Here is a 24,984-nt window from a genome sequence, read left to right as displayed (position 1 = left end):
TGCGCTGCTTCTTCTACTTCAACCACAGACACGTTACAGTCGACACATGATACGACGCAACTCAGCACGGGGGGGTTATTGCGTCCGCTACGCCACTGCACTAACCTAATGACTGGGTCACAAAAACTATCCAACACTGGAAAAGAAACAAGCCAATAGTCTCAACCCAGCAGTTGGGTTAAAAAAATAACCTGCATTTTTTTGAGTGTAATGAGATCCCGTTGACACTCCATATGCACTATATATCAGTATGCATAACAAAGAATAAAGGGCACAGTCTTTAATTAGCATTTTTGTCTGTTTGGACTTGCACACTTAATTATAAGACTGTAATTAGGGATTATACCTTGGCTCAAATTTGTCTTGCTGAAAGTAAGCTCAGGAAGGGAAAAAGATAAAACAGAGAGATGAGATTTTCTGTCCTCCTTTCATCACATTGTTAGGCCTACGAACCAGATCACTACATTGGCTCACTAATTCCTAACTGCCATTTAAACCGGAACATGTCCAATCGAGGGATTTGTTCATGTACAGTTAGAAAGTGTCAATCAAATAAAATAAGCTTGTTTTATTGATTTCCTCACATTTACGGCATTGTATGCAGTCCATGTGTGAACAGTGTGATGATGGGGGGAAGAATATTGGTTGAATGCAGCACTATCGGGAGTCATGGGGATTGTGAACTATAGTCTTAGAAACGGTCAGATATACTACTGTGACATTATTATGCGTAAAACCACATATTCTACTCTCTTCTTGCTTTTTTATTATTATTTTTTTTGTTTAGTTATTTGAATATTTTATCATTTAAGACACACTATAGGAGCCCTATAGATATAATCTTTTGCTCTTCTGTGCTTTTGCTGCAAAAGCGCTTTTCTCCGTCTCATCCCTCTGGTGGAAAATGAGTGCGTGGGCAAGCCAGGGCCTGTGTGCCTGTTCCTCTGTGTGTGTGTGTTAGTGTTTGTGTGTGTGTGTGTGTGTGATCCCTTACACCTGCCTGTACACGTCGACAGGAAGCCCACAGAGATAAGGCATGATGCTTTCCTCACACTGCCCATGTGTAACAGTGTTCAGAACAACACCCATCACGCTTCAAAGAATGCTAAAAATGTTTGAAAGTAAAGCAACCAAGGCAACACACTTTCTAACCCTGAATCTAAATCTGACACCCTCCTCAATCTGGATCGCACACACACACACACACACACATTTCGGTCTGCTTTTTGATGCGCACACATACAGCAACACCCATGAACACAACCCGCACACACACTTACACGTGGCACCGGCTCCTGGGGGAAACAACAGCCGCCTGGGCGAAAATAAAACTCTTCACTCGGTTAGAATTAAATCAAAGCGATGCAAATCAAATGGCCAATTAAAGCCACAAACACGTTTCCTGGGAGATGAAATGCTGACGCCTAATTGGTTGGATAAAAGGGGCAATACATCTAAGAAGACAGACCTGAGAAGGACATTTTGGAAATGCGGCAAGGAGAAGAGATTTTATGTGTGTGTGTGTGTGTGTGTGTGTGTGGAGTACTCGTGTTGGGAGATTCGCTGAACATAAGTTAGACTGTCAACTATGTGGGCCGTAAGTGCTTCGTTTTCTTTGTAATTTAGAGGAAGCACTTTGCTAAACGAAAAGCAGAACGTGAGATGGAGAGGCTTTTTTTGAAGTTCAACTTTCACAGTGTTTCTTCAGGGTTCTCACAACATAGAAGGAATTTTAAAAACGTTTGTGCTGGGAAATCAGCTAGGAAGAAAGAAAATGTCTGATATCTATGCACACACAAACATGTTCAAGCTGTGGCTCGGGCTTCAGTCGCATGACACGGTCAGACAACTCCCGCTGAGATGTCGTAGTTGCTGTATGTGTTTGTGCGCTTGCTGACGAGTGAACGCAGCTTATGAGGAGACAAATTCACAGTATTTCACAGCGTGCACAGTGGAAATGCCTGATTAACTGATATGATCAAATAAGCAAACAAGAGGAAATGTCAAAGTGAATTTTCACATTTGCATTTGTTTTGGTTCAGAATTTTAATTGATGGTTGTCAACTTCAAACCTTCACTGTTTTATCTGATCATCCTTATGAAAAAGAAGTGTGATTAATTGTATCGAATAGTTTACTTTAAAAAACTACTTACAGAAAATATTTTAAAGCCTTAACCCTTACTTGTGTGTAAGTGTATATAAGAGACAGTTTTATGATTGTCTTAATGCACTTAAGTGCACTTTTAAAAGTGCAACTTGTTAAAGTCAAATTACGTAATATCTTTTTTAATTATCTTTTTTTTGTGTGCTTTCAATAATTACATTTAAGTGATGACTGAAATATAAAAAATAGCACTTGTAATGTGTAATTCAATATTACATTTAAAGTTAATATAATGTAAATGTACTGAATTGCAAATTCATAATTTTGGGTTAAACTATTCCTTTAAGTCCTATTTTAAATGGGTCAAAAAATCACTAAATTTAATTTAATTCCGATTAACAGGCAATTAAGCATCCAAAGTTTCTTCTAAAGTATATTACCCCCCCCCCCCCCCCCCCCCCCCCCTCTCTCTTTTTCTCCCTCTCTGTCTCTTTCACACACACACACACACACACACATACACACACACATTGTTAGTGCAGAGTTGTGGGCTGCAGTTGTTTATTGTTGCTAAATGGATAATTTTTTTCTTCTCATATGTTGTGTATTTACAGAGGTAGGACTATAAACTGTTTTTTCCCCCACTTTGCTCTGTTCTAAGCTTTTAGAGTTAGTGATACAGGCTTAAAACAGCATGAGGGGGAGTAAATAATGGCCAAACTTAAATTTTTTTGGGGTGAACTAACCATTTTAGTTTTTTGTAGTATCAAATTTTGTTTCCATCAGGCCACAATCGCTGACCTGATCTCAGGTTATATCAGCATTCCTTAAAATACAGTGGTTGTGACAGTTTTAGTATTTCATAAGAAAACATGAACAACAATCTCCCTTAGGAGCCCTGTAAGCCATCAGTTATATTCGGATCTGATAAAGCATCCAGTATGATATTCCACATAACATTTGACATTTGTTTGAGCCGCAGGCTAGCGGTCAGACACATTGATCTGTGGTGAGAAATGAGGGTCCGAATCTGGGGTTGTGTCCCGATTCTGTTCCCCTCATTTTAGGTCATCTGTCCTCTTTCTCTCTCAGTAATATGTTGAAAAATAATAAATAATTATGACATCTGTATATATACAGTATGTAATAGATACATGAGACATCATAACTGAGTTCCAAAGGGATGTTCAGGAGGAGCTTATTTAATTCTGCTAATCATGCCACGAAGGATATATACACAGCTGCTTACCTCACTCCTTTGATAGTTCTCCCGACATCACTCCACCACCCCGACTCCACCTTAATTTCTATAATTAAATATGGCTGGGAGGTGGGGGTTGGCTCAAGCCCCTTCATTGTGGACAGTAAACCAAACCAGTTTACATTCATCACACTCGAGTATAAAATGAACAGGAACTCGTGAAATTGATGTTTACAACAACCTGGTCTTTAAAGAGCGGGGCCTAATATTGTCAGGTGTCTTTATGATGGTTTATGCTGGTCGTTATTCCACTGGCTTGGTATTTATTAAAGTGCAGAGTGATTTAATGTTTGCATTTAATGGTCTGAATATTTTATGGCCTAAAACGCCAGCAGAAAAAAAAAAGTATTTAGAAACAGTATTTAGAAATTGTCAAGCTATACTAGTAGTTAGAAACTTTGTTTTACACATTATATTATTTTATTTTATTTTATTTTATTTTACTTGCCGTGTATAATGATGGCCAGCATTTACACTACATATATTTACACTATTTACACTAAATTCCATTCATTTGCACTATAAATTCCATAAAACAACAACTTAACAGAAAACAATAGACTTTATATAAAAAAGTAGTTGTCATCAGTGACATTTAACAAAATATTAATTTATTTTTTTAAATATTGATATAAATTAAATTTTATATATGGCTAGAAAATAAAAAATAGCCATGAAAACAAATTATGTTATTTTATTTATTTATATATGTATGTATATGTATATGTATATATATATATATTTTTTTTTATTTTTTTTTTGAGAAAAATTATTGCTATAAATATTAAAATGTAATTGTATGACAATTAATGAATAAATTAATGGAGAAATTGCCACACAGACATCTGTTCATCTGATGTTTCGGGGAAAAAAAATGCTAAAAATATTATATAATTTACTTTGTCTGAATAATTTTATCGAACCGGTGCATTGAATTGAACCATCCAGGTGAACTGATTCACTGAAATTAATCAGTTTTTTAAATGCATCATACGAGACAGAGAAAGAATACATTTACGCCACAATGTTTGATTAGTACCTCAAATTATTTGCCACTTTGTACATTACACCTTTACTTGTTGAAAACTCACTTGCAACTGGAATGCGGTTTTGAAAACAGCAGAAATACTGTCATTCTGAAGCACAGAGGTTAACGGATGTTCACTACTTTTAGTAAGCTACTCCCCGTCACTGGGTCTTAATTATGCCTTTGTCACAGAAAGGGCCTATTCTCACAGTGGACGTCATGAGATGAACCTAGATGATGAAGGCTTCACAGAGATGAGCGATTGCGTCTGAGAGGAACTGAGAATGGGGGGCGGACTGAAAGAGTGTAGTGTGCTCTGCTTAATAACGCCCCTCTGTGTCACACGCATACACACACTGAGGTTATTGTCACAGCAACCGCAGCATGTCGTGAGACATTCGGTTCAAATTTATATGTGTCACAGGGGTGTGTTTGCTGTCTGGGCCACTGAGTGTAGGTGTGTACGAATTTATTATTTTGCGTTAAGAGACTGTGAAAATCGCATGATTACGTATTTTCATCTCGCCGCATGTCACCTCAGTGACAAGTTTCTGATAGGAAACAGAGCCAGGATTGCTCGTGCATATGTTCGTTGGCAAAACTGCATGTAGCATAACTGATTAAAAATGCTGTCTTATATAACATGAGCTCATCAGCATGTGAAAATAACTCATCCAGCACGGGACATATTTATACAGCTCATTATACACACATTGCAAGACATCCTTACTCACTTCATTATGTATTTTTTTGTGCTGTCTGTAACAGAACTGCTTTGTTTGGTTGCTGGTCAGTATAAAATGGACAATAGGGGACGGTGTGAGTGTGTGTGTGTGTGTGTGTGTGTGTGTGCATGTGTGTGTGTGTGTGTGTGGGTGTAGCTTTTCGTCACAAGTATGTATTCATTAAATTTCTCTGTCTCACCATAGATATATGCCCAGACACACATATGTGAAATTCCTATGCGCAACACACACACATATGAAGGCAAGGCTGTAGCTGAAGCATCCTGTTTACTTCATAAAGCACAATGGAGACTTTTATGTGGAAGTCTGAGACGATGATGAGGGAAAAGCCATAAATATCACCTCCACATACAGTGCTTGCTAACATCAGGACACCCTCATTAAGTGAGCATTGTTCTCAGTGAAACGAACCAGGAAGACAAGAGACGTCTGTCAAACATGCACCTAATCATTATCTTTCATTCAGTCAAAGCCCAATCACGTATGGATTAGTTTGCCCTCCACTCAAGAGCTTAATCTGTCCCAAACGCCGTGTGGTTGGTTAAACAGCTTTGCTTCAGACGATGCACTTTGGTTCCTCTAGGAATTAAGTGCTTACATTTGTTTGACTTTGACTCAGCTGTGGCGCTTTGACTGAAGTCAGATTTCTGGCTTCATTAAACTAATTATAATGGTGAAAACTCACTGTAAGGTCACGCAATGTGTATAAAAGCCTTAAACAAAAATGTAAAATGTGATATATAACATAAAATGTGATGTATATATAACAGCCAGTGGGAAAGGCAGTAAGCAATGTTACTCTAGGAAATTACTCTACTGTGTGTGTGTGTGTGTGTGTGTGTGTGTGTGTGTGTACCTACTTAACCATATTTTGGGGACCAATTTGTACCTCTAAGTGAGGTAAACCTGACAAAATCTACAACCCCCACAAAAGAAGTTCAAAAGAGCATCATTCATGTGAAAGAAATCTTTTAACATCTTATTTTAAATGTATTTACTGTCACTTTTGATTATTATTATTATTATGTTGGTTGGATTTAAATCAATACAATTAAATCAAAAAAATTTTGTATTGATTACTGCCAGTGTAGATGCTGTCAGTGTGAGAAAGGATAGACTAATTAGGAAGTTATTAAGCAAATACTATGCTGACATCATGGGAGATTTTGAATCTTGAATCTCTTTCTTTTTAAATTTAGTATAATGTTAATATTCTGATCCCAGAGTGCGCATGATCCAAGATTTCAAATTCTGCTCATCTTCAATCCCTATCCGTTTTCTGCTTCTCTAGTCCCCTCCTGTCCCCTCTAGACTATTAATAAAAATGTAAAAAACAAGTTTTAAAAATAGTATAAATCTTGCAAAAATCGAAATATATGCGGCAGACCTGAGGCACAATATTATTATTAAAGAGTATGTTGGAAAGCACTGATGTCATTCCATTCACAGCATGCTTGAGAAATTGACATTGCTTGATTTTGTCCACTGAGGGGCACTGGTGCCCGTCTTTCTCCGTGACTTTGTATTGCAGTCAGTCAATGACCCCACTGCAACAGTTAATGTGCGCTAATCCATGCTTGTATATCTGTGTGTGTTTGTGTGTGAGTGTGTGTATTCTAGCGCAACCACTTCTTACCTCTGTTTGCTCTCTGCTCTTCTCACGACACACTCTCCACCTCTCTCTTTCTCACTCTCTCTATCTCTCTCTCTCTCTTTCTGCAGTGCCTCTTTCACTGCATGGTGATTATTATTCCTCACACAGACTCAGTGCTGATACTCAGATACTGCTGAGCAGCCCTGTAAATCACCTGGAGCTGAGAGAGTGGAAGAAAGAGAAAGAGAGAAAGGATGAGAGATATACAGAGAAAAATGTGAAAATTTAAGGTGGGCTGAATGACCGATCGAGGTTGAAACAGCAAGGGAATTGAGGGAAGAAAAAGGGATGAGAGTTACGGATAAAGAGGAGAAACAAGGGAGAAGGAAGAGAGCCGAAAGAAAGAGTGAGGGGGAGCGTTAGTGTAAAATGCTGCAGTCAGAGCGAGCCGTGGTGCAGAATGATCATCGGGAGTATCTGTCACGCTATTGCAGAACACATACACATCTCTGTGACCTTTATCCCGCCGCAGAAACGCCAGTCCGGCGCACATGTTCACTTATCCTTCTCATGTCATTGAGCAGGAGACGTACAGGAAATTGTAAATGATATGTGCATCTGTCCGTCTGTCTCTGTCCTACACAAACTTACGCTTGTCAGTTTGCCACCTGCTTGTATTAATAACTGTCAGTGTTTGCTGTGGTTACACACAGGCGAGTGAAATTGTTTTCCACAGGACAGGCATATGAGTGAATGCTAAACTAAAGTAAACCAACAACGGCAAATTGTCTCTCTATGTGAGTGCAATTTTACATCCTCCTTTAATGCCTTTAAGCCCCACATTTGTAAATACTTGTGTAGTGTATTGCTGCCTTTTGGGCAAGCACTGCTATTCCAGAATAAAACTTTATTACTTACAGGCGGCTCTTTCATAGCTCAGGACAAAAAAAAAACATTCTGTAGAAAAAGAAATCCTTTTTTCACACTCATGTTGTTCTGAACCCCTAAGACTTTCTTCCTTCCACTGAACAGAAAATAAATTTTTAGGAGCAATTTTCAAAAAAAGATTCATTCTGATCCACTTTCATTGATTTGTTTAGCTGTCTCTCCTGCATGATATGCTATTACATAGACGAATATAATAGGTGCAATACATTAGTAGTAGGTGGTGACAAGTGAATTTATTTTTGTGTATTATGAGTGAGTGAGTCATTGAATCATTAGCACTACAGATTTGTTAAAACAACAACAACAACAAGAACAAGTATACAAATCTTTTGACACATAAAGCTGCCCCAGTTCATTTTGTTCACTAACAAGACGAAAACCATTTCAACATAGGCACATTGGGGGGGAAAAAGTCACTTTCCACCTGAAATAACCATCAGTGCCAGTAAAACAGTTACAAATTATTATTACAGTTGTAGATCATCTACTAAAGACATTTTTTTGTGGTTCTGTTCACAATACTATGTTATGTCCTCAAAACATTTTTACCATAGTGCATGGTTTGTAAACTAATTGCAGCACTTAACCAGCTCCATATATATGGCTTTTCTGACATAGTAAACCTGCTTGGTAGCTCACCTGGTACAGTACTTGCTCTGGTAAGAGCTTGTGAAACTCAAGTCACAAGAAAAAAGTTCAAAGACTTGTAGAAGCAAGCTAAAATGGCTTGAATGCATCAGCAAATTCATTTTTTAGTAGAGATGCATCACGCCGTTGGTTCTCTTATAAAACATGACAGGGTTGTCATTTTTGTGAGAACTAAAACTTTTTGGTCTCTATTTTGGAAGAATTTGATGAAAAATGTTTGAGTTTACATTGAAATCTATGAAGACTTCATGTTAAAACTTTTATCTGGGCAAATCTGAGATTTAGTTGAAAACGTTTGCTCCCTAGATGATTTTTCTATGAAATGAGAACAAAATAGAATAGAGAAGAATATTAATAGAAGAGAAAAATTATAATTCGGACAAAAATGCAATGGAATATGCAGAATAGTTAACAGGACAGTTTGTGCACACTAATCGTGAATAAAAACTGATTCTGGTCTCTTCTGTGCTGTTTGAATGATGTCACTAATTGAATGTACTTAGTTGGAACACACTATAGATCCATATCCAAATCAGCTCGCCTGAATTATTCATTGTATGCGGCATGCCCTTTCAATATGCAGAGTCATGGAACGCAGAGGAGAGGCTAAGCACTAATTAATCAGGCCTCGTTAATTTCCTTTGAGCCGTCAGGTAAGAGTGTTTCTCTCTAATTATGTTGATGACTGCGGAAAGCAGACACACATACACACACTCAGGCCTGAAACCTCACAAACAAGATTGTTAGATGTGCATGCACACCGCTGTAGATGTGGACACACACATGCACACAAAGGCAGGCAGGCGGTGATGCACACCTGGTTTAACAGACAGTCACATCAGTAAACATACACAGACACAGTTGGATGTCATGCTGGAAAGGGAAAGGAAATGGCCTGTGTCAGATTAAAGGGTTGGTTTTTAATGTTTGCCGTCAAAGTCCATTAATATTCTATCAGCTCTGTTTCTGCTGCTGGTGCACTGACTGGACCCCAGCCAAGACCCAAGAACACACACACACACAAACATCCAAAAGCCCAACCTTTGTGACTTTAGCCAGAGTCTGCTTTTCACACACATTCACACAGCCAAACCTCTGTGTCTTTAACTAAACTCTTCTCTCACAAACACAAACAACCACAAAGCCAAAAGCTTAACCTCTGTGACTGATGCGCTCTCAGTTTCTGTCTCCCACGCAAACATTATGCCGCATCATATTGCGACAATATGGAATAGCGTGTGTGCTGCAAACTCAAATTAGTATACTGTAAAACATCCTATTTTTCATAGATAGCAGGGTGACATGATATACAGGTGCAGCTTCTAAATATGCATTATATATGAGCCCAGAGGAACATTTTATTTAAATGTTTACTGAAATGTTTTATGGTACAGAAGAGAATTAAGTTCTATGTTCTTCTTTATACTACAGTTCAAAGATTTGGGGTTGGAAAGATTTTTTAAAATGTGTTTTTTTATGTTTTTAAAACGTTGAAATATTATTACAACTGAAAAAAAATATTTTCTATTTTAATATATTTTAAAAAGTAATTTAATCTTGTGATGCAAAACAGCCATTATTTCAATCTTTAGTGTAACATGATCCTTCAGATATCATAGTAATGAAAAAATAAAAACAGCATTCATTCTAATTCTAATAAAAAACAGCATTCATGTGAAATCTTTTGTAATATTGTTACTGTTACTTTTGAACAACACGATGCCTCTTTGCTAAATAATAGTTTAATTTTTTTTTTGCTTTTTTTCGTAACCTCAATTTTAGAAAGAGACCTCATATATCCTCATAAAGAGACATAAAATTGGACAAGTTTTGACATAAGAATAGAAGAAAATCTTATATGAGTTGAAATGTTGAAATCTATTTAATTTCCTTTTCTGAAATTCTAGAAAAGACCCACTTCAGATTACAGTGGACTTTATTCAAAGGAAAAGAAAAAAAATTAATAGAAGCAAGAGACTTAAGTAACAACTCCATTTATTCACCATTTAAACTCACTTAAGACAAACAAAGATATTAAAGAGATCTCATTTGTGATGTTTCCCCCTTCCTATAAGAGACCTTCACCCACAGGTTAGCAAGGCTTTTTGTCAGGGAAACTGCGACAAACCTCGAGACAAACCTTTAGCTGCTTTCTTACTCTCATAATAGGGCTAATTACACAAAGAAGCTGAATATTCAACTAAAATTGATTCTGTGCAGCTTATTTGGAGCAACCTATTGTATAAGTACATTACTTATGAAACCTCAAAAATGAGTAGGTGAAACTCAATTCAGTGGGTAATTTATAGAAACCCTTCAGGCAGTTGTGTGGATAAACCGATGCTCCACAATGTTCTGAAATGTTCTTCATGAGCTACTGTCTTTAGCAACTGATTTAAATGCTGATATCGTTCTTAAATATGAAGTTAATTAATCCTCATCAAACAAATCAAATGAAGCCGTTAGTGTAAATGCGGGATTGGGTGATCGGTATACAGTGGCAAACATAAACCAGCAGTGCTTGGCAATTCAACATGAAATCCGCCATAATCTGATTGGTTCCACTGTGTAGATAAGACAATGCAGCAAACAGGCTTATATTCCCACCCATGTTATTGAGCCTCTAGTCCCACCCTCATACAGTCAAATGAGTCAACCGTGTACAGTTCTCATAGAAAGCATGGGTTTCGTTGAATTATGATGACTTTGGGCCAAAATACTGTATATAGTAGAGTTTTTATAGTATATGCTTTTTATTTGTAGAACAGATTCTGAAATGCATTCATGTAGCTCAGACAGCAGAGCATGCATGGTGTAGAAATAAAACACATTTCATAGCATACAAGTATTGATAAGAAAAGGGGATTTCTTAGGGCCCTACCAAGGTCATGACCTTGGGTTCAAGTCCCAGAGAATGCATGAGCTGAAAAAAGCATACTTTAAATGCACTGGAAGTCGTTTCACATAATAGTAGCTGCAAAATGCATAAATATAAATGTTGATGTTGCCAGTGAACATTCATAAGGCTGTTTATTACTGACTGAATATGATTAAATAGTTAGTTGCATTATATAATTTCCATTCAGCATTGTTTTCCCCTACTGTTTATAATCAGAACAGATTGGGTCGCTACACACCAGTTGAGAAACCACTTATATAATGTATCTGTAAGCGCACAATGTTTGTCTCTCTAGCGTCCAGGAGAGCTGCGCTCGATGTATGAGTTAGACCTGAGGAGATCCCCAGTGTTAATTGAAAGGCAGAAATTCCGAGAAAAGTGAGGAGTGGAGTTAGTAAACGATGGGGGGGGGGGGGGGGGGGGGGATTATGGCTCAATAAAACAGCGCTCCACTGAGACTTCCAGCCAGGGTCAAGGGCACTGCATTGATTGGCTCAACATAAAGCTGAGTAGAGTATGTGTGTGCATCTCTTTATGTGCCTCCAGAGAGGCACACAGAGAAAAGTGCACAACAGTGGAATGTACAAAGACAATATTAAAGATTCAAGGATCTACTAGGAATGACTGTGAGCATTAGCATCAAATTATCACGCTTTATGCTCCAGATAAAACATGGACTCATTTGAAATTGATACTATATACTGAATACTTACAAGATTTTTATATTATGTTTCTCAAGGTTAATTTATAAAGTTAAACATTTTTCCTCCTTTTTATTCACACACAATTTAAGGGGCGTTACCTCTTGCAGAATCGGAAGTAAACACCCATTGCTATGATTGGCTTCATCACGCCATATCTATGCCCTCCATTATAGCATGTTGTGTGTTTTGATACTCAAGATGGAAAGTACTGTGATAGAGCCGTATGTTTGAACCCAAGGCAGAAGAAATGTGACCCTGGATCACAAAACCAGTCATAAGTGGCACTGGTATATTTATAGCAATAGCCAAAAATACATTGTATGGGTCAAAATTATTCTTTTATGCCAAAAATCATTAAGATATTAAGTAAAGATCATGTTCCATGAAGATATTTTGTAAATATGCATATGTACAGGTTACTGTTAACAATTTTCAGTAACAACAACAGTAAAACACTAACTACACATTGTGTGAAGGGTAGCAATATTAGTAGTAGTAGTAGTAGTAGTAGTGACGTATTGTCAAGTATGGTGACCCATACTCGAAATTGGTGCTCTGCGTTTAACCCATCCAAGTGCACACACACAGCAGTGAGTAGTGAACAAATGCACACACACACCGTGAACACACACCCGGAGCAGTGGGCAGCCATGCTGCAGCGCCCGGGGAGCAATTGGGGGTTCGGTGCCTTGCTCAAGGGCACCTCAGTCGTGGTATTGAGGGTGGAGAGAGCGCTGGACATTCCCTCCCCCCACCTACAATTCCTGCCGGCCGGGGGCTCGAACTCGCAAAATATTAAAATAAACTATAAAATATAAAAACAAAAAATATTAAAATAAACTATAAAATATTCAAGTATTCAGGTCCAGCCAGGTATGTACCAATATTATTAGCAACACTCAAACAATGATACACTTGGAGACTTAAACACTGACATTTATTACAAACATCATTTAAGATTAAAAATAAACGTATTTACCTGCATTGCCTCCAAGGACAAAATGCTTGGTACTGCCGTGTCCTTCAATAAAAGGTCTTGTGCAAATCCAGCAGCATGTTTAGAATAATTCACAAAAGCAGCCCCTTGTGAAATGTAAAGAACAAACAAAAATATTTCAGTCGCTCAGGCATATCATTAAAAATGCATTTGAAATGTATGGCATTTTCATGAAATGCCATGAATTTGTAAAGTTCAGACCTTTAGGAAGTATACAACAACATCTGAATTTAAAAGTCTTTATCTAACAGCAGTTTTGCTCTTTTGATTGATTGACAGACATGAGCTGTTTAGAACACACCTCCTCGATTACATAGGATGATGATGTATGTTAAGCGGCATATTGAGGAGAATCAATTCTCCCTATTTCAAATCCGGCATTTCATCATTGTGGGAAAAAATGATTCATATTTTAAACTGGGGAGTTAGATTTGAGTTGTGAAACTTGCAGTATGTTTTTGTTGTGGAGTAACCTCTCATATGCGTAAAACATTTTGACTCATCATTCATCACCACTTTATAAAACAAAAACTGTTTTCTAATCAGGCTTACCGTCCTGCAAAACCTCTCAAATGTATGAACCATGTAAGACATCGGCTCGCAGACAAAACAGATGATTTGTTCTATTAATGTTCATTTGTCGCTTGCTACATTTGACACCTGACACCCATAAAGTCTGATTCATCACCCTCTCTCCTCTCTGTTACAATTCCACTTCCCCCCAGTGAAAAATGAAACCATCAGTTAATTACTCTGTTCATTTAACGCGCGCTCTCGCTCCAGTTCTATCTCTGTTCACATTGTATTGATTAAGGCAGACACCGGAGCATAAAAATGTGCTTCTCATAAGGCAGTTCTCCTAACAGCTGTCAGTCATTGCTCCAGTAGACACTGAAGGGACAATGTGAGACTCGTTTGGATAGCTAGACTTTCCGTTCATTTCTCCTTTCGGTTTCGGGCAGCCTCAATGGGACTTTATGATTTTGTTTGAGACTTTGAATGTGCTGATTTGCTAGTGTGAGATTAGGTTGGGGAGATGGAGTCACACCTATAGATGAAGCCATAAAACAGATGCCATAAAGTTTTCCATGGGGTGTAATAAAAAGTGTTGTTTCTTATTAAATCTGAAACTATATTTTTACATTTTCTGGAGAAAATGTGAGTGGTGCTTTCCAATGCAAAACTTATGCTATGGTCGCAGGGTTAAGCTAAAATTAATAGTATTAAAACATTTTAATTAACTGCATTAAAGTGGAAATAAAATAAAATAAAATAAAATATCAATATTAGATGAAAAACTGCAACTAGGGGCCCTGATAGACTCATGCTAAGTTATTTTTCTTTCTTCTTACTTGAAACTTTATTTTGGCCTGATTTTGTTCAAAATTGTGTCACACCTGTTCATTCTTTGATTTCAAGTATACCGGAGCCTTAACTGAAGTTTAAGTGTCAAATTAGTATGATTGAGATACTATTGTAGTTGTTATTAATATTTAGAGTTTTTAATTGTAATATTTGAAATTTTTCAAGTTTTAGTCATTTTAGAATTTTTATCTCTATCATCTATCTATCTATCTATCTATCTATCTATCTATCTATCTATCTATCTATCTATCTATCTATCTATCTATCTATCTATCTATCTATCTATCTATCTATCTATCAAATCAAAGAGAGATCGTTGTGAAATCAGATCAAACAAAGGTCATATACAAATAATCTTCACTGATGTAATGCCTACTGTCATCTATCATGTTTTAATCCCATGTCTCTCCGCAGCCCCTCAGAAGAGTGACATTTTCTGTGGTGAGTCAGGCTCCTGATCAAGGCTGCTATGATAGTGGAGTGGAGGACTCTGAGACCCCAAGCAGCAAGAGCTCCTCTGGACCCAGACTGGGATCTTTACCGCTGCCTGAGGATGGATATGAAAGGACGACACCAGAAGGGAGCGTAGGCGAAGAGGAGCATGTGGAAAATGGTAAAAAAAAAAAACATCTGTGGGAAAGGTCTGAGACCGCTAGTGAAAAATGACTCATATGTTATTTTGGTTCTTCTTTTGCTTTAAAGGGATAGTTCACCCAATATACAGTATACATATATATATATATATATATATATATATATATATATATATATATATATATATATTTCTGTGCATTTACCAGTGTTTACTTTAATATTAGTTAAAATGTCCCATTAGATCTACAGTACTACAGCTTTTCACAGTATATAATAAAGGAATAGTTTTTTTTACTGTGGCATTTTACAGTATTTTTATAGTGTATAGTGATGTTCAAAAGTCCACTAGTGACAATTGTTTTATTTAGATTTTTATTCTTATTTTATACCACGGTCTTGTCATTACAAATGACATTTTCAGCAATTAAAAGATTTACATTTAAAAATTTTCTTAATTTGGCTTGTTCCCGTTTTGGTTTGTCCTTCTTCTTTGTAGTATATTACAGCAATACTCAAACTGACATGAACCTGGTCCCAGACCTTTGGGCGCCACTGTAGACAGACAGAGTCATTTATTCTCCAGGGGCATCATGAGTGTCTAAAACTTGACAGTCTGAGCAAAAAATTTTGACCTATGACCTACACATATTTCAGTAGAGACAGTTCCCTGACAGGACATCCTAAAACTGCCTCTTTTTCTGTTCCTCAGACCCCAGGCATCTCCCTGACGTGGCTCTGACAGGAAAGTGCACACGAGAATGTGATGAGTTTGGTCACTCTGACACCTGCTGGATGCCTGTACAACCATCACCACGTAGACGCATGGAACCACCCCAACTGTCCACCTTCGCCTCGCCCGGCGATAACAACAACAACACGGAGGACGACAGCGACCGAGAGGAAGACGGAGATGGAGGCACGGATAAGAGCAGCGGAGGAAGCGAGGAGGTCCGGGATTCACTCGCAAACGGAGATCCGCTCGGAACGCTCAGCCGTCGGGACCGGAACAGGAACATGGGCGACCACAACCGCAATCTCCTGAACCGGAAAATGACCTCGGCGTCCTACGATACGTTCAGCAGCGCCGGCTTTGGCCGTCGTCCGGATGAAGAAGACTCACACCCCCCAGAGGTCATTCCGCTTACGAGGACGGGGGGCGACTATAAGACCACCTCGTGCCTCACTCTGTCACGCAGGGAAGTGTACCTGTGAGCTGCAGGCAGCCCTCGTGCCACGGGACGGCCCACAGTAACTTCACTGCATCGAGCAGGAGGATCATTGAGAGACTAGCGCATACCTGTTCAAAACAGGCATCTTCTCCTTGCCAAAAATTCATCATCTGTTCATTTCTCTAGATGCAAAATATCAAAGTTGAGGAGAAAAAGTTAATCATCATTTATTCTTTCATAAACTTGGATAGACTTTGTCAATGGCAAACATTTGCATGTTAGGCCTCCCACAGACAGGGGGCGATGTGGGGACTGATAGACATAATCCAGTCACAGACCACATAAATGGATTCTCGTTTCATCCAATTGTGGCACTTCATGAAAATAAAACCATGTAGCATCGTGAAAAAGGAAATCGTAACCAATCATAGGGCGACAGCGGCATCTAAATCTTAACTAGTTTCCTGTTGCTGAGCCAATACGGTTATTTAATTACAGTCACATGGTAAACACTAGACATGTAAATGCTTTCATCACCGACTTTTAGAGAAAAAAAAAAAAAAGGTCCGGTCATCCATTTTTATAATTTGTAAAGCTACTTGTTTTTCTTTTTTTTTAACAAATATGGGAATATACTACGGCTCTGAGTAGTGCTTCAAAACTTTCAGACTGAATTCTTCGCTATGTCATTGCTCCTGTAATGGAGCAATTATCACAATGACTGTTAAATTACAATCCCATCAGATCTCAGAGTCGAAATCAGCCAATTAAATCATGCAACACATACTCTGTACACAGCACAAACACGCACACACACTGATACATGTCTATATCCATTTAGTGCAGATGTGTGTGTAAAAGTGTATGTACTGTATAAATGGACATTTTGGCATACCTGAGGCTTTTTTGAGAAACGGTTTTTTGAAAGTAGATGTAGCATTTTTGCCTGCTTGATCTTCAACTAGTATATAAGACACTGAAGTGTATTTGAATAACTAATCATCTGTGTAAAGTGCATACACAGGGGCATTAAACAATGTTTAGATACATCTATACTATATTATAAACGACAAATATACTGGATCTCATCCCTTTTAAGTAGCTCATATTTAAACCAAATTTCTTTAAAGGCAACACTGCATGAGGATAAGCTAATACTTATTTTGTTAAATAAGAATCCAATTTTGTTGTTTTTCTGAGGATACAACCTCTTTGAGAGGGGAGTGTGTGTGTGAATGCAAAGCGAGGTCGGTAAAGAGCTAGATCTTTAATTTAGCCAGAAATGACACACACACACACAACGTAGTTGTTCAAATACCTGAATTACAGTTCAAACAAATCAAGACATTTTAATGAGTCTTTGTTAATATTACGGCAGCCTCGTCCAGGTCTTGGCATCTCATCAAGCCTCTGGAATTTTCAAACTGAGTTTAGGAATGGCTTTTTTTTTAGCTCTTGATATGCATTGTAAGTACAATCTGATTGATAAGAACAAACTCACATGTATTTCACCAACTCTCAGGAAACTTGAGATTCAGTGTGTGTTCTCGGCTCATTATCAACGCTGAGCTTTAGTCTGCGCTCCGAATTTGTCCTCACAAGGCCATACTGTTGGGGAGCCTGTTTTCTCGCCTTTTCCCTTTTTCAAACTCACAGTACCTGTCGATGGTGTCCGAAGTGTGCGTGTTTCCTGGCTTCCCACGGTGAGAAATGCAGACTCATCCCATTCACTTCACGGAACAGCCTTGGGTCTGGAGCGGGACTGGTGGACTCCAGTCCATCTATGCCAAAATCTGTCCAGCTATTCCAGTTTTACTGGAAGCACTGGTGCACAAACTTACCTGAAAAAGACTAGCCCAGAACCTGCGGTTCAGTGCCTGGATGAGAGGAAATTACTGAACTGGCCTATACAGGGTTTGTGAAACCGGAGGACTCAAGAAGAGGGAATCTGTCTCTAAAGATGCCGTGTTTCCTTTGCCAGGTTTATAGGCTAAATATGCTGTTATACAGCAGTCTGTTAATAGTGTACAGTATGGGGTGCATAACGGACTATGTATATGAAACCGTGTGTTTTCTTTCTTTCTTTCTTTTTTTTACTGCACGTTTACCTAACAGTTCAACTCACTCACTGCAAAACGGGGAGGGACGGGGAGGGCAAAATAACATTGTGTTTAAAGCGTAACATTCACTTGAACTTTTTTATGAGATAAACACTGAACTCATGTACTCGCCGAACATCCGCCATTTTACTGCTTCCCTGTAGAGAAATGACCACTGAACTTTAACCTGAAAGGCATGTTGACGGTCTTTAATCCTGCACCTGTGAGGAAAATGTTTTTTATTTCTCTGTTTTTATGCTATGTGAAAGAGGAGTTTTTGACGCTCTCTCTCATGGAGTTAATGCGTTCATTGCATTTGTTATGACAAATAACAAATCAAAAGGGGTTGGAATGGTTTGAAAGTTTGGTATGTGACATGTAAAAGTTTGATTTTTGACATTAAAACACCTTTAAACCGTGTTCTGCTTTGATTCATTTTGTGCATATATTGATACGTGAACATTAAGATAAGGATGTTTCTTTTGCACTCCTGCACCCTGCTGGTAGGAGAAGCAATTTCATTCCTTATGCTGTACACTTCACATCTCATGTTAAATTAAAACACATTTGAAACTCTATTTTTACACTTTCACTTCTTGATTTAACATAATTCTGATTTGTTGTATTAAACTTTTTATGTCACAGATTAGTAATTATAGGGGTAGTCCACCTGAAAATGAAAATTACCCCATGATTTACTCACCTTCAAGCCATCCTAGGTGTATATGACTGTCTTCTTTCAGACAAATACAATCACAGTTACTTTTTTTTTTAAAAGAAAAGAAAAAATCTTCCAAGTTTTATAATGGCAGTGAATGGCTGTTGATATTCAATAATTCAATGGCGGAGTGGCGGTCCAGTGGACTAGGCGTAGTGTAATTTTTAACTTTGAGTGGACTATCCATTTAATTTAATTTAATTTTAGCAGTCTTTTTTTATCCCTAGGTTAAAGATTTTGTAAGATGTTTAATGGAATGTTATGCAATAGGTCAGAATCTTGGTTAGCCAATCAGACTTGAATCAGAAGGATTTTCTGCCTATCAATCATTTTGCACAGTCACAACAGATCATATACGGGAAGCTGGAAGATACGAGCGTGAAGTAGTTTTCATTAGTTTGGCAGATGAAAAATGTTTATTTTTAGCAACGGCCAAAAGTCTTTAAAGAAAAATATAATAGAGTAAAATAAATTGGCCATAAATGAAGCAAGATAACCATGAACTAGGTAAAGCTTTTCATTGCCGAGGGAACTGAGGAATGTGCTTGAAAAGGGATGAAGAGCTTGCTTTGCTTCTGCTCAGCAGGGTTTTGGCCTACAAAAAAAGCACCTTTAAGGGACACGTCGCCCAAAAATGAAAACAATTCTGTCATCATACACTCACCCTTATGTTGTTCCAAACCTGTATGAGTTTCTTTGTGAAGAATGCTTTTAACCAAACAATATAAAAAATATATATTGAAGTCAATGGATAACATTCTTGTTCAACTGAAGAAAGCATACAGGATTGGAACAACATATGGTTAAGTAAATGAGGACAATGTTTTCATTTTGGGATGAACTGTCTATCGGTCATAATTTCCTTCATTCTGAGAATTTTCACTGGTGTAATTCAGTCATTTCAATAGGAATCCAGTCAATCAGGAATTTTACGTAAGATCAAAATATGTCACGAGTTGGTCACACGAATTCACCATGTTGACCAACAGAAGCTGCTTGGTTTGAAAGCGACCGCTGTCAGCCGTGCTTCATAAATCACTGCAGTACTGGTAATCGACAACTGACTTTTTTTTGGCTGTGAAATTTCACTAATGTGACCACAGCATTACAACACTAACAATGTTATGTGCATATTTATGATGTAAATAAAATGAATTGAACAAGGACAGTGTGTAACTTGCGTAATAAATGTTTGTCTATGGTTATGTTGCCAGATAAATACGCCAGTTGCAATTTATTAAACATTTTAACTGCGTCATTAGATGCTGAAGTTAAACACAGCATGCGAAAGTTTCATCTGTACAAAGTGCATGTATATTTAATGAGCCAACCACTATTTATTTCAGTTTAGTTTATGATTAGATATCTAGATGCCAGACCACTAGTTGTTATGTCTGGACACTACATCATTTCACATTGTAGCCTATCCTTGGCATTGTATTTCAGGGTTTGAACTAAAAAAGTTTTTTCTCTCAAACTACATGCAGATTTTTTTTTTTTTTGTATTTCTTACTGTTAATATTCATTTTGTAGAGTCTTTATTTTCAAATTTCCACAGACCCCCTAGCACCCCCCTAGAACCCCAGTTAGAAATCCCATGGTCTTTACTAAAGTTATACCAAGGTACTGGCTGATGTAATAGAACATCTAACATTTCGAGGAACTCGCCTGAATTAAAATCGAGGAACTTGCCCCTGAAGCCAGTTTCAATGAGCCAGAGTTCTTTGAAGAACAGAGCCGCTCAGGGAAGATGATGTTTTTCAAGGATTTCTTTGTCCCAGTGGAATATAGAAATGCTGTTCTAGTTATGGAAACAGCTCACTTACTTTTAAAAATGTTTATACTTATCCACCATTTTCAGTGTCCCCTTCAATTCCAATAGCGTTAGAATTTCAGGGATGTCCAAACATTTCTCACTCCAGCATGTTAACATTTTGTTCATTCTGTGAATAGTCTAACCAATCTGGAAACATGCCTGAAGTAAAATGAATATCAAACCAAGCATGCATGTTTCCAGACTTCAAATAAATACATGGATTTTGTCATTTCTTTTTTTGGGTTTAAAATAATAAACTTATCTACTGCTTGCTCATGCATTGTTACATTTCCACATAGTTAAAGGGATAGTTCACCCAAAAATTTCATTTCTGTCATTAATTACTCACCCTCATGTCTTTCTAAACCCATAAGACCTTGTTCTTCCACAAATTAAGATATTTTTGATGAAATCCGAGAGCTCTCTGACAGTCCATTGACCCTCCAAAGATAGGCTGTTTTCTCAAGAATAGTTTTATTTTTCCCCCTCATGGAGTGAGCCAGTGATCTCTAACCCTAACTTTAATATGTTAACAGAATGAAACAAGCATTTTTAACCTGCCATTATTTAGTGTTCAGATTTCTGTTCTGGAAATTCATGCAAAGTAGTAAATATTTAATTATATAAAGCCTCATTTGCATATTTAAACACAGCATTTCAGAAAACTTGCCATGCAAAAGAAAAAAAATTGCAATTCTTAATGCAATCAATCAACTGAGGACGTATTATGAATTCTAGTCATCACCTTTTTTTAACCTATTCACATGGGGTGCTTTCCCAGCTCAATATATCAGGCCTCATGAACTCATAAAGCAACTACATCAGGAAATGGGACAATATTTTATCAGTATATCCAGCTGTCCATGTTCAGAATGTCATCTTAATATACTGCATAAAATATTAAAGATGAAAATAATATTAGTTATAATAATATCTCAATTAAGTGAACACAGCAGTAAATGTTAAAGAATTAATTTGATTTGAGCAGATGTCCCCAGGTGTGCACTTGAAAAGGTGATGATAAATGTTCATTCTCCATTCAAAACATGCTGTTTTAATTGGAATTCAGTTAAAAGGTTTTTCCTGTATCCTCAATATCAATTATATAACAATATCACTGTATAAACATCTTATGGGCACTAATATGATTGTGTCATTGTTATGGTAAAAACCCTTGGACTACTAAAATCTGTATCAAAGACCAGTACCAAGGTGTTTTTTTTTTTGAAAGATTAATAATTATTGAATTTTTGTTTTATAATTTCAAAACCATTAATAAAAGAATTAATAATAATTTTGAATTTTCAGTAAGCATGCATTAAATTGATCAGTGACACTAAAGACTTTTACATTCTTACACAGCAGCAAATCAGCAATATTAGAATGATTTCTGAAGAATCATGTGAAACTGAAGAATGGAATATGGCTGCTGCTGACTCGCTGAGAACTGTAACAAACTTACTATCTCAAAGTCTTAAAAATAAGGAAGGCCACAGAACACAGTCATCATTCAGATTGAACCTTTCTAAATTGTGTGTGAAACTTTCATCTTACCAGTTTTGTGCAATAGACCACACAGAATGAAGATGAATCAGCTTAATTACCACATATAAGGTTTTTGCTCTAATGTAACGAACCCAAACTTCATTAGACATTAATCTGATCTCCACCTAAGTAAGAAATCCAATATATTGGGCTCTCTGAAATTGAAATTGATTTTGTTGATACAGTTTTAACCAATACTACTACTACTACTACTTCTTCTTTAAAACGAAAGAGGATTAAATCTGCTGTTAAAAATTTCAGACAAATTCAGTGAGCTGTAAGCTGGAAATTATTATAATTATTTTTAATGACCTTATATTTTCTTTATATTTTGCAGGGATTTATTTACCATTGTATCATGCAGTCAGCTGGTTTCCTCCTGTTGTGCATTTCACTCAGCATTCTACTCTATGAGTCAAGTAAGAAAAATAATTCAGCATATGTAGCAGGACTGAAACATGCACTTTTCATAGCAAAAAAAGTAGATGAAAAAGAAAGAATAATTCCTATTCTTAATTTTCTATGGTGATGTGGTAAAATGAAGGAACTAATGGTAAACTGATTTACCGATCTAAAGATGATTAAAAAATTAATCGTAGAACTGTGTCATCTTCAATGGGATGATTAATATTATAACATTATTAAAAACCATAAATTTCAATTCCAGAAATTTAAAAGCAAATTATATGAGGTAAGGTCTTATATATATTCTAACTTAATAATGTTATTTCCCAGGTAATGCCCCTACAGATAGCTAATAATGAGCAATCAGACACTTAAAAAAGTAGCAAGGAGCTTCTGAGGAAACTAAAAGAAAATAGCTACATATGATAATTTTCAGCACAAACATTTCTTTTCAGCACTATCCACCTTATTTCTCCTGTAATTTGTACATTTTATGGGTCTGACTTCCAGTCTCATCCACATCCAGCTATTTTTAGCTGTACAAAACAGCTCGTTTTGCTGCTTGATATTGCATATTGGAGTGTCTTACCATATTAATGCATTGTCCTCTTAATTATGAACACACTCACTGTTAAAAAAAAAGAAAGAAAGAAAAAAAAAGAAATTGTTATTTCAACTTAAAATAATTTGTTACCCCGCTTAAATACATTTTAGTTAATACAACTAAAGTAATAAAACATCAGCGGGGTAATACATTATTTTATGTTGAAACAACTTTTAAACAATTTTTTTTTACAGTGCTGGTTTGTAGTTTTGTAGTTATTTCCCTATAGCGGCTAATGAACCAGAAGTCTCACCCATAGGCTTACACTGAAGAATTAGGTTGATAACGCTTTTATATCTGACTCTGTTCCCCAGACGGTTTGTACCACTTGCTCTCAAATAAGGGTGAGATTTACCAAACCTACTGTGACATGACCACCGATGGAGGAGGCTGGACACTGGTGGCCAGTGTGCATGAGAACAACATAAACTGAAAATGCATTGTAGGTGACAGCTGGACAAGTCAACAAGGGAATGATCCAAAATGTCCTGCGGGAGATGAGGCATGGTCTAATAAAGTCATATTTGGAACACCAGAAGCTGCAACAAATGATGACTACAAGGTACAGCTATAGTCTAAAAACAACTGCAGAATACATGTTGTGCATATTTCCCAATAACAACAAAAAATGATTATAAACACGCATTCAAAGGATCTGTCTCTCATTGGTGTTACAGATCCCTGGGTATTTTGACATCAAATCACAAGATATTGCTGTGTGGCACGTTACCAGTAATCATGAACTTCTGTTTTACGCTACCACACTAACACCCACTTTTTTGAAGGAAACCTTTACAACTTCTTCAAGGTACTTTGTAGGTATAAATGTGCTTTTCAGCTTCTGGCAGTGTGAGATCTGGCTTAGATTTTCTGAGATTAAAAAGATAATAGCGATCTGTGTAATTGAAAGCTAAATTAGAATATAATAAACATATGTTCATCATTTTCACTGTCATTATTTGCAGTAATCTTTTTTTTTTAACCCAGAAACATGCTTTAAAATATGGCGCAGGGGAATGCAGTACTGATCGAGGAAATTCTGTTCCTATATTATTTATGACATTGGCAACGAGCAGAGGACTAATGAATTATATGGAGAACCTGTTAGAGGTTAGTATTTTTTTTCTTATGAACAGTAGGCTATAAATGTTTGATTAGTCTTATCTAAATGAGATTTCCAGTACACATAGCACTCTGTAGCCTATTTTCAATTTTGTCTTGTAATTTTTCTTTAGCTCGAATTGTTGTAAATGTCTTCTTTATGGTCAATTTTCTCTTTCAAGGAGCAACAGTTTAAAATGTAATCTTGTTGAGCACCAGTTAAAGTTAATATATTTATACCATCTTACCTGAATAATAATGGATCTGCTTTAATGCCAGATATCTGAAATACTCTACACAGGCCCCTTAATTAGAAGGAATCTGAAATAGAGAATAAGGAATTATGTGAACTATGTTTTAGACTCTAAAATTATTCTGTGATTCTCTTACAGGGGATTTTGACCCTGGATATGTAACATTCAGAGTTTTCAGCAATTACAAAGAATCCTTTGAGAGATATATTCTGGGGTCAGGCCTAAAGGATGTTATGCACAATATGTGAGTATCCCAAATCAAATGACAGAAATGCTGACCTTAATCATTTGTAGACCTTCAGCAAAATGAGGCTGGTTTTTCGTGTGACTTTTGTCCCTTTTGTGCCACATGTCTATTCCTTAGTATTGGTGCCATTGTTATTTA

The 24,984-nt window shown here is 37.0% G+C and overlaps 1 protein-coding gene across 1 annotated transcript in view; it reads left to right on the top strand.

Moving 5' to 3' along the window:
* The window catches only part of LOC306872697 (protocadherin-7-like), a 34,928-nt gene extending 16,352 nt beyond the window's left edge, over positions 1-18,576 (top strand). The window contains exons 3-4 of the mRNA XM_079421448.1: positions 14,709-14,907; positions 15,598-18,576. Coding sequence (XP_079277574.1) covers positions 14,709-14,907; positions 15,598-16,100 — 702 coding nt within the window. The 3' untranslated portion in view covers positions 16,101-18,576. The remainder of the gene's footprint in view (positions 1-14,708; positions 14,908-15,597) is intronic.
* Positions 18,577-24,984: the final 6,408 nt, after the last annotated feature.

Source organism: Barbus barbus (genome assembly GCF_936440315.1).
Source record: "Barbus barbus genome assembly, chromosome: 7".
Classification (NCBI taxonomy): Eukaryota; Metazoa; Chordata; class Actinopteri; order Cypriniformes; family Cyprinidae; genus Barbus; species Barbus barbus.
Note: the sequence above shows the minus strand (reverse complement) of the source record. Positions and strands in the feature narration are given on the sequence as shown.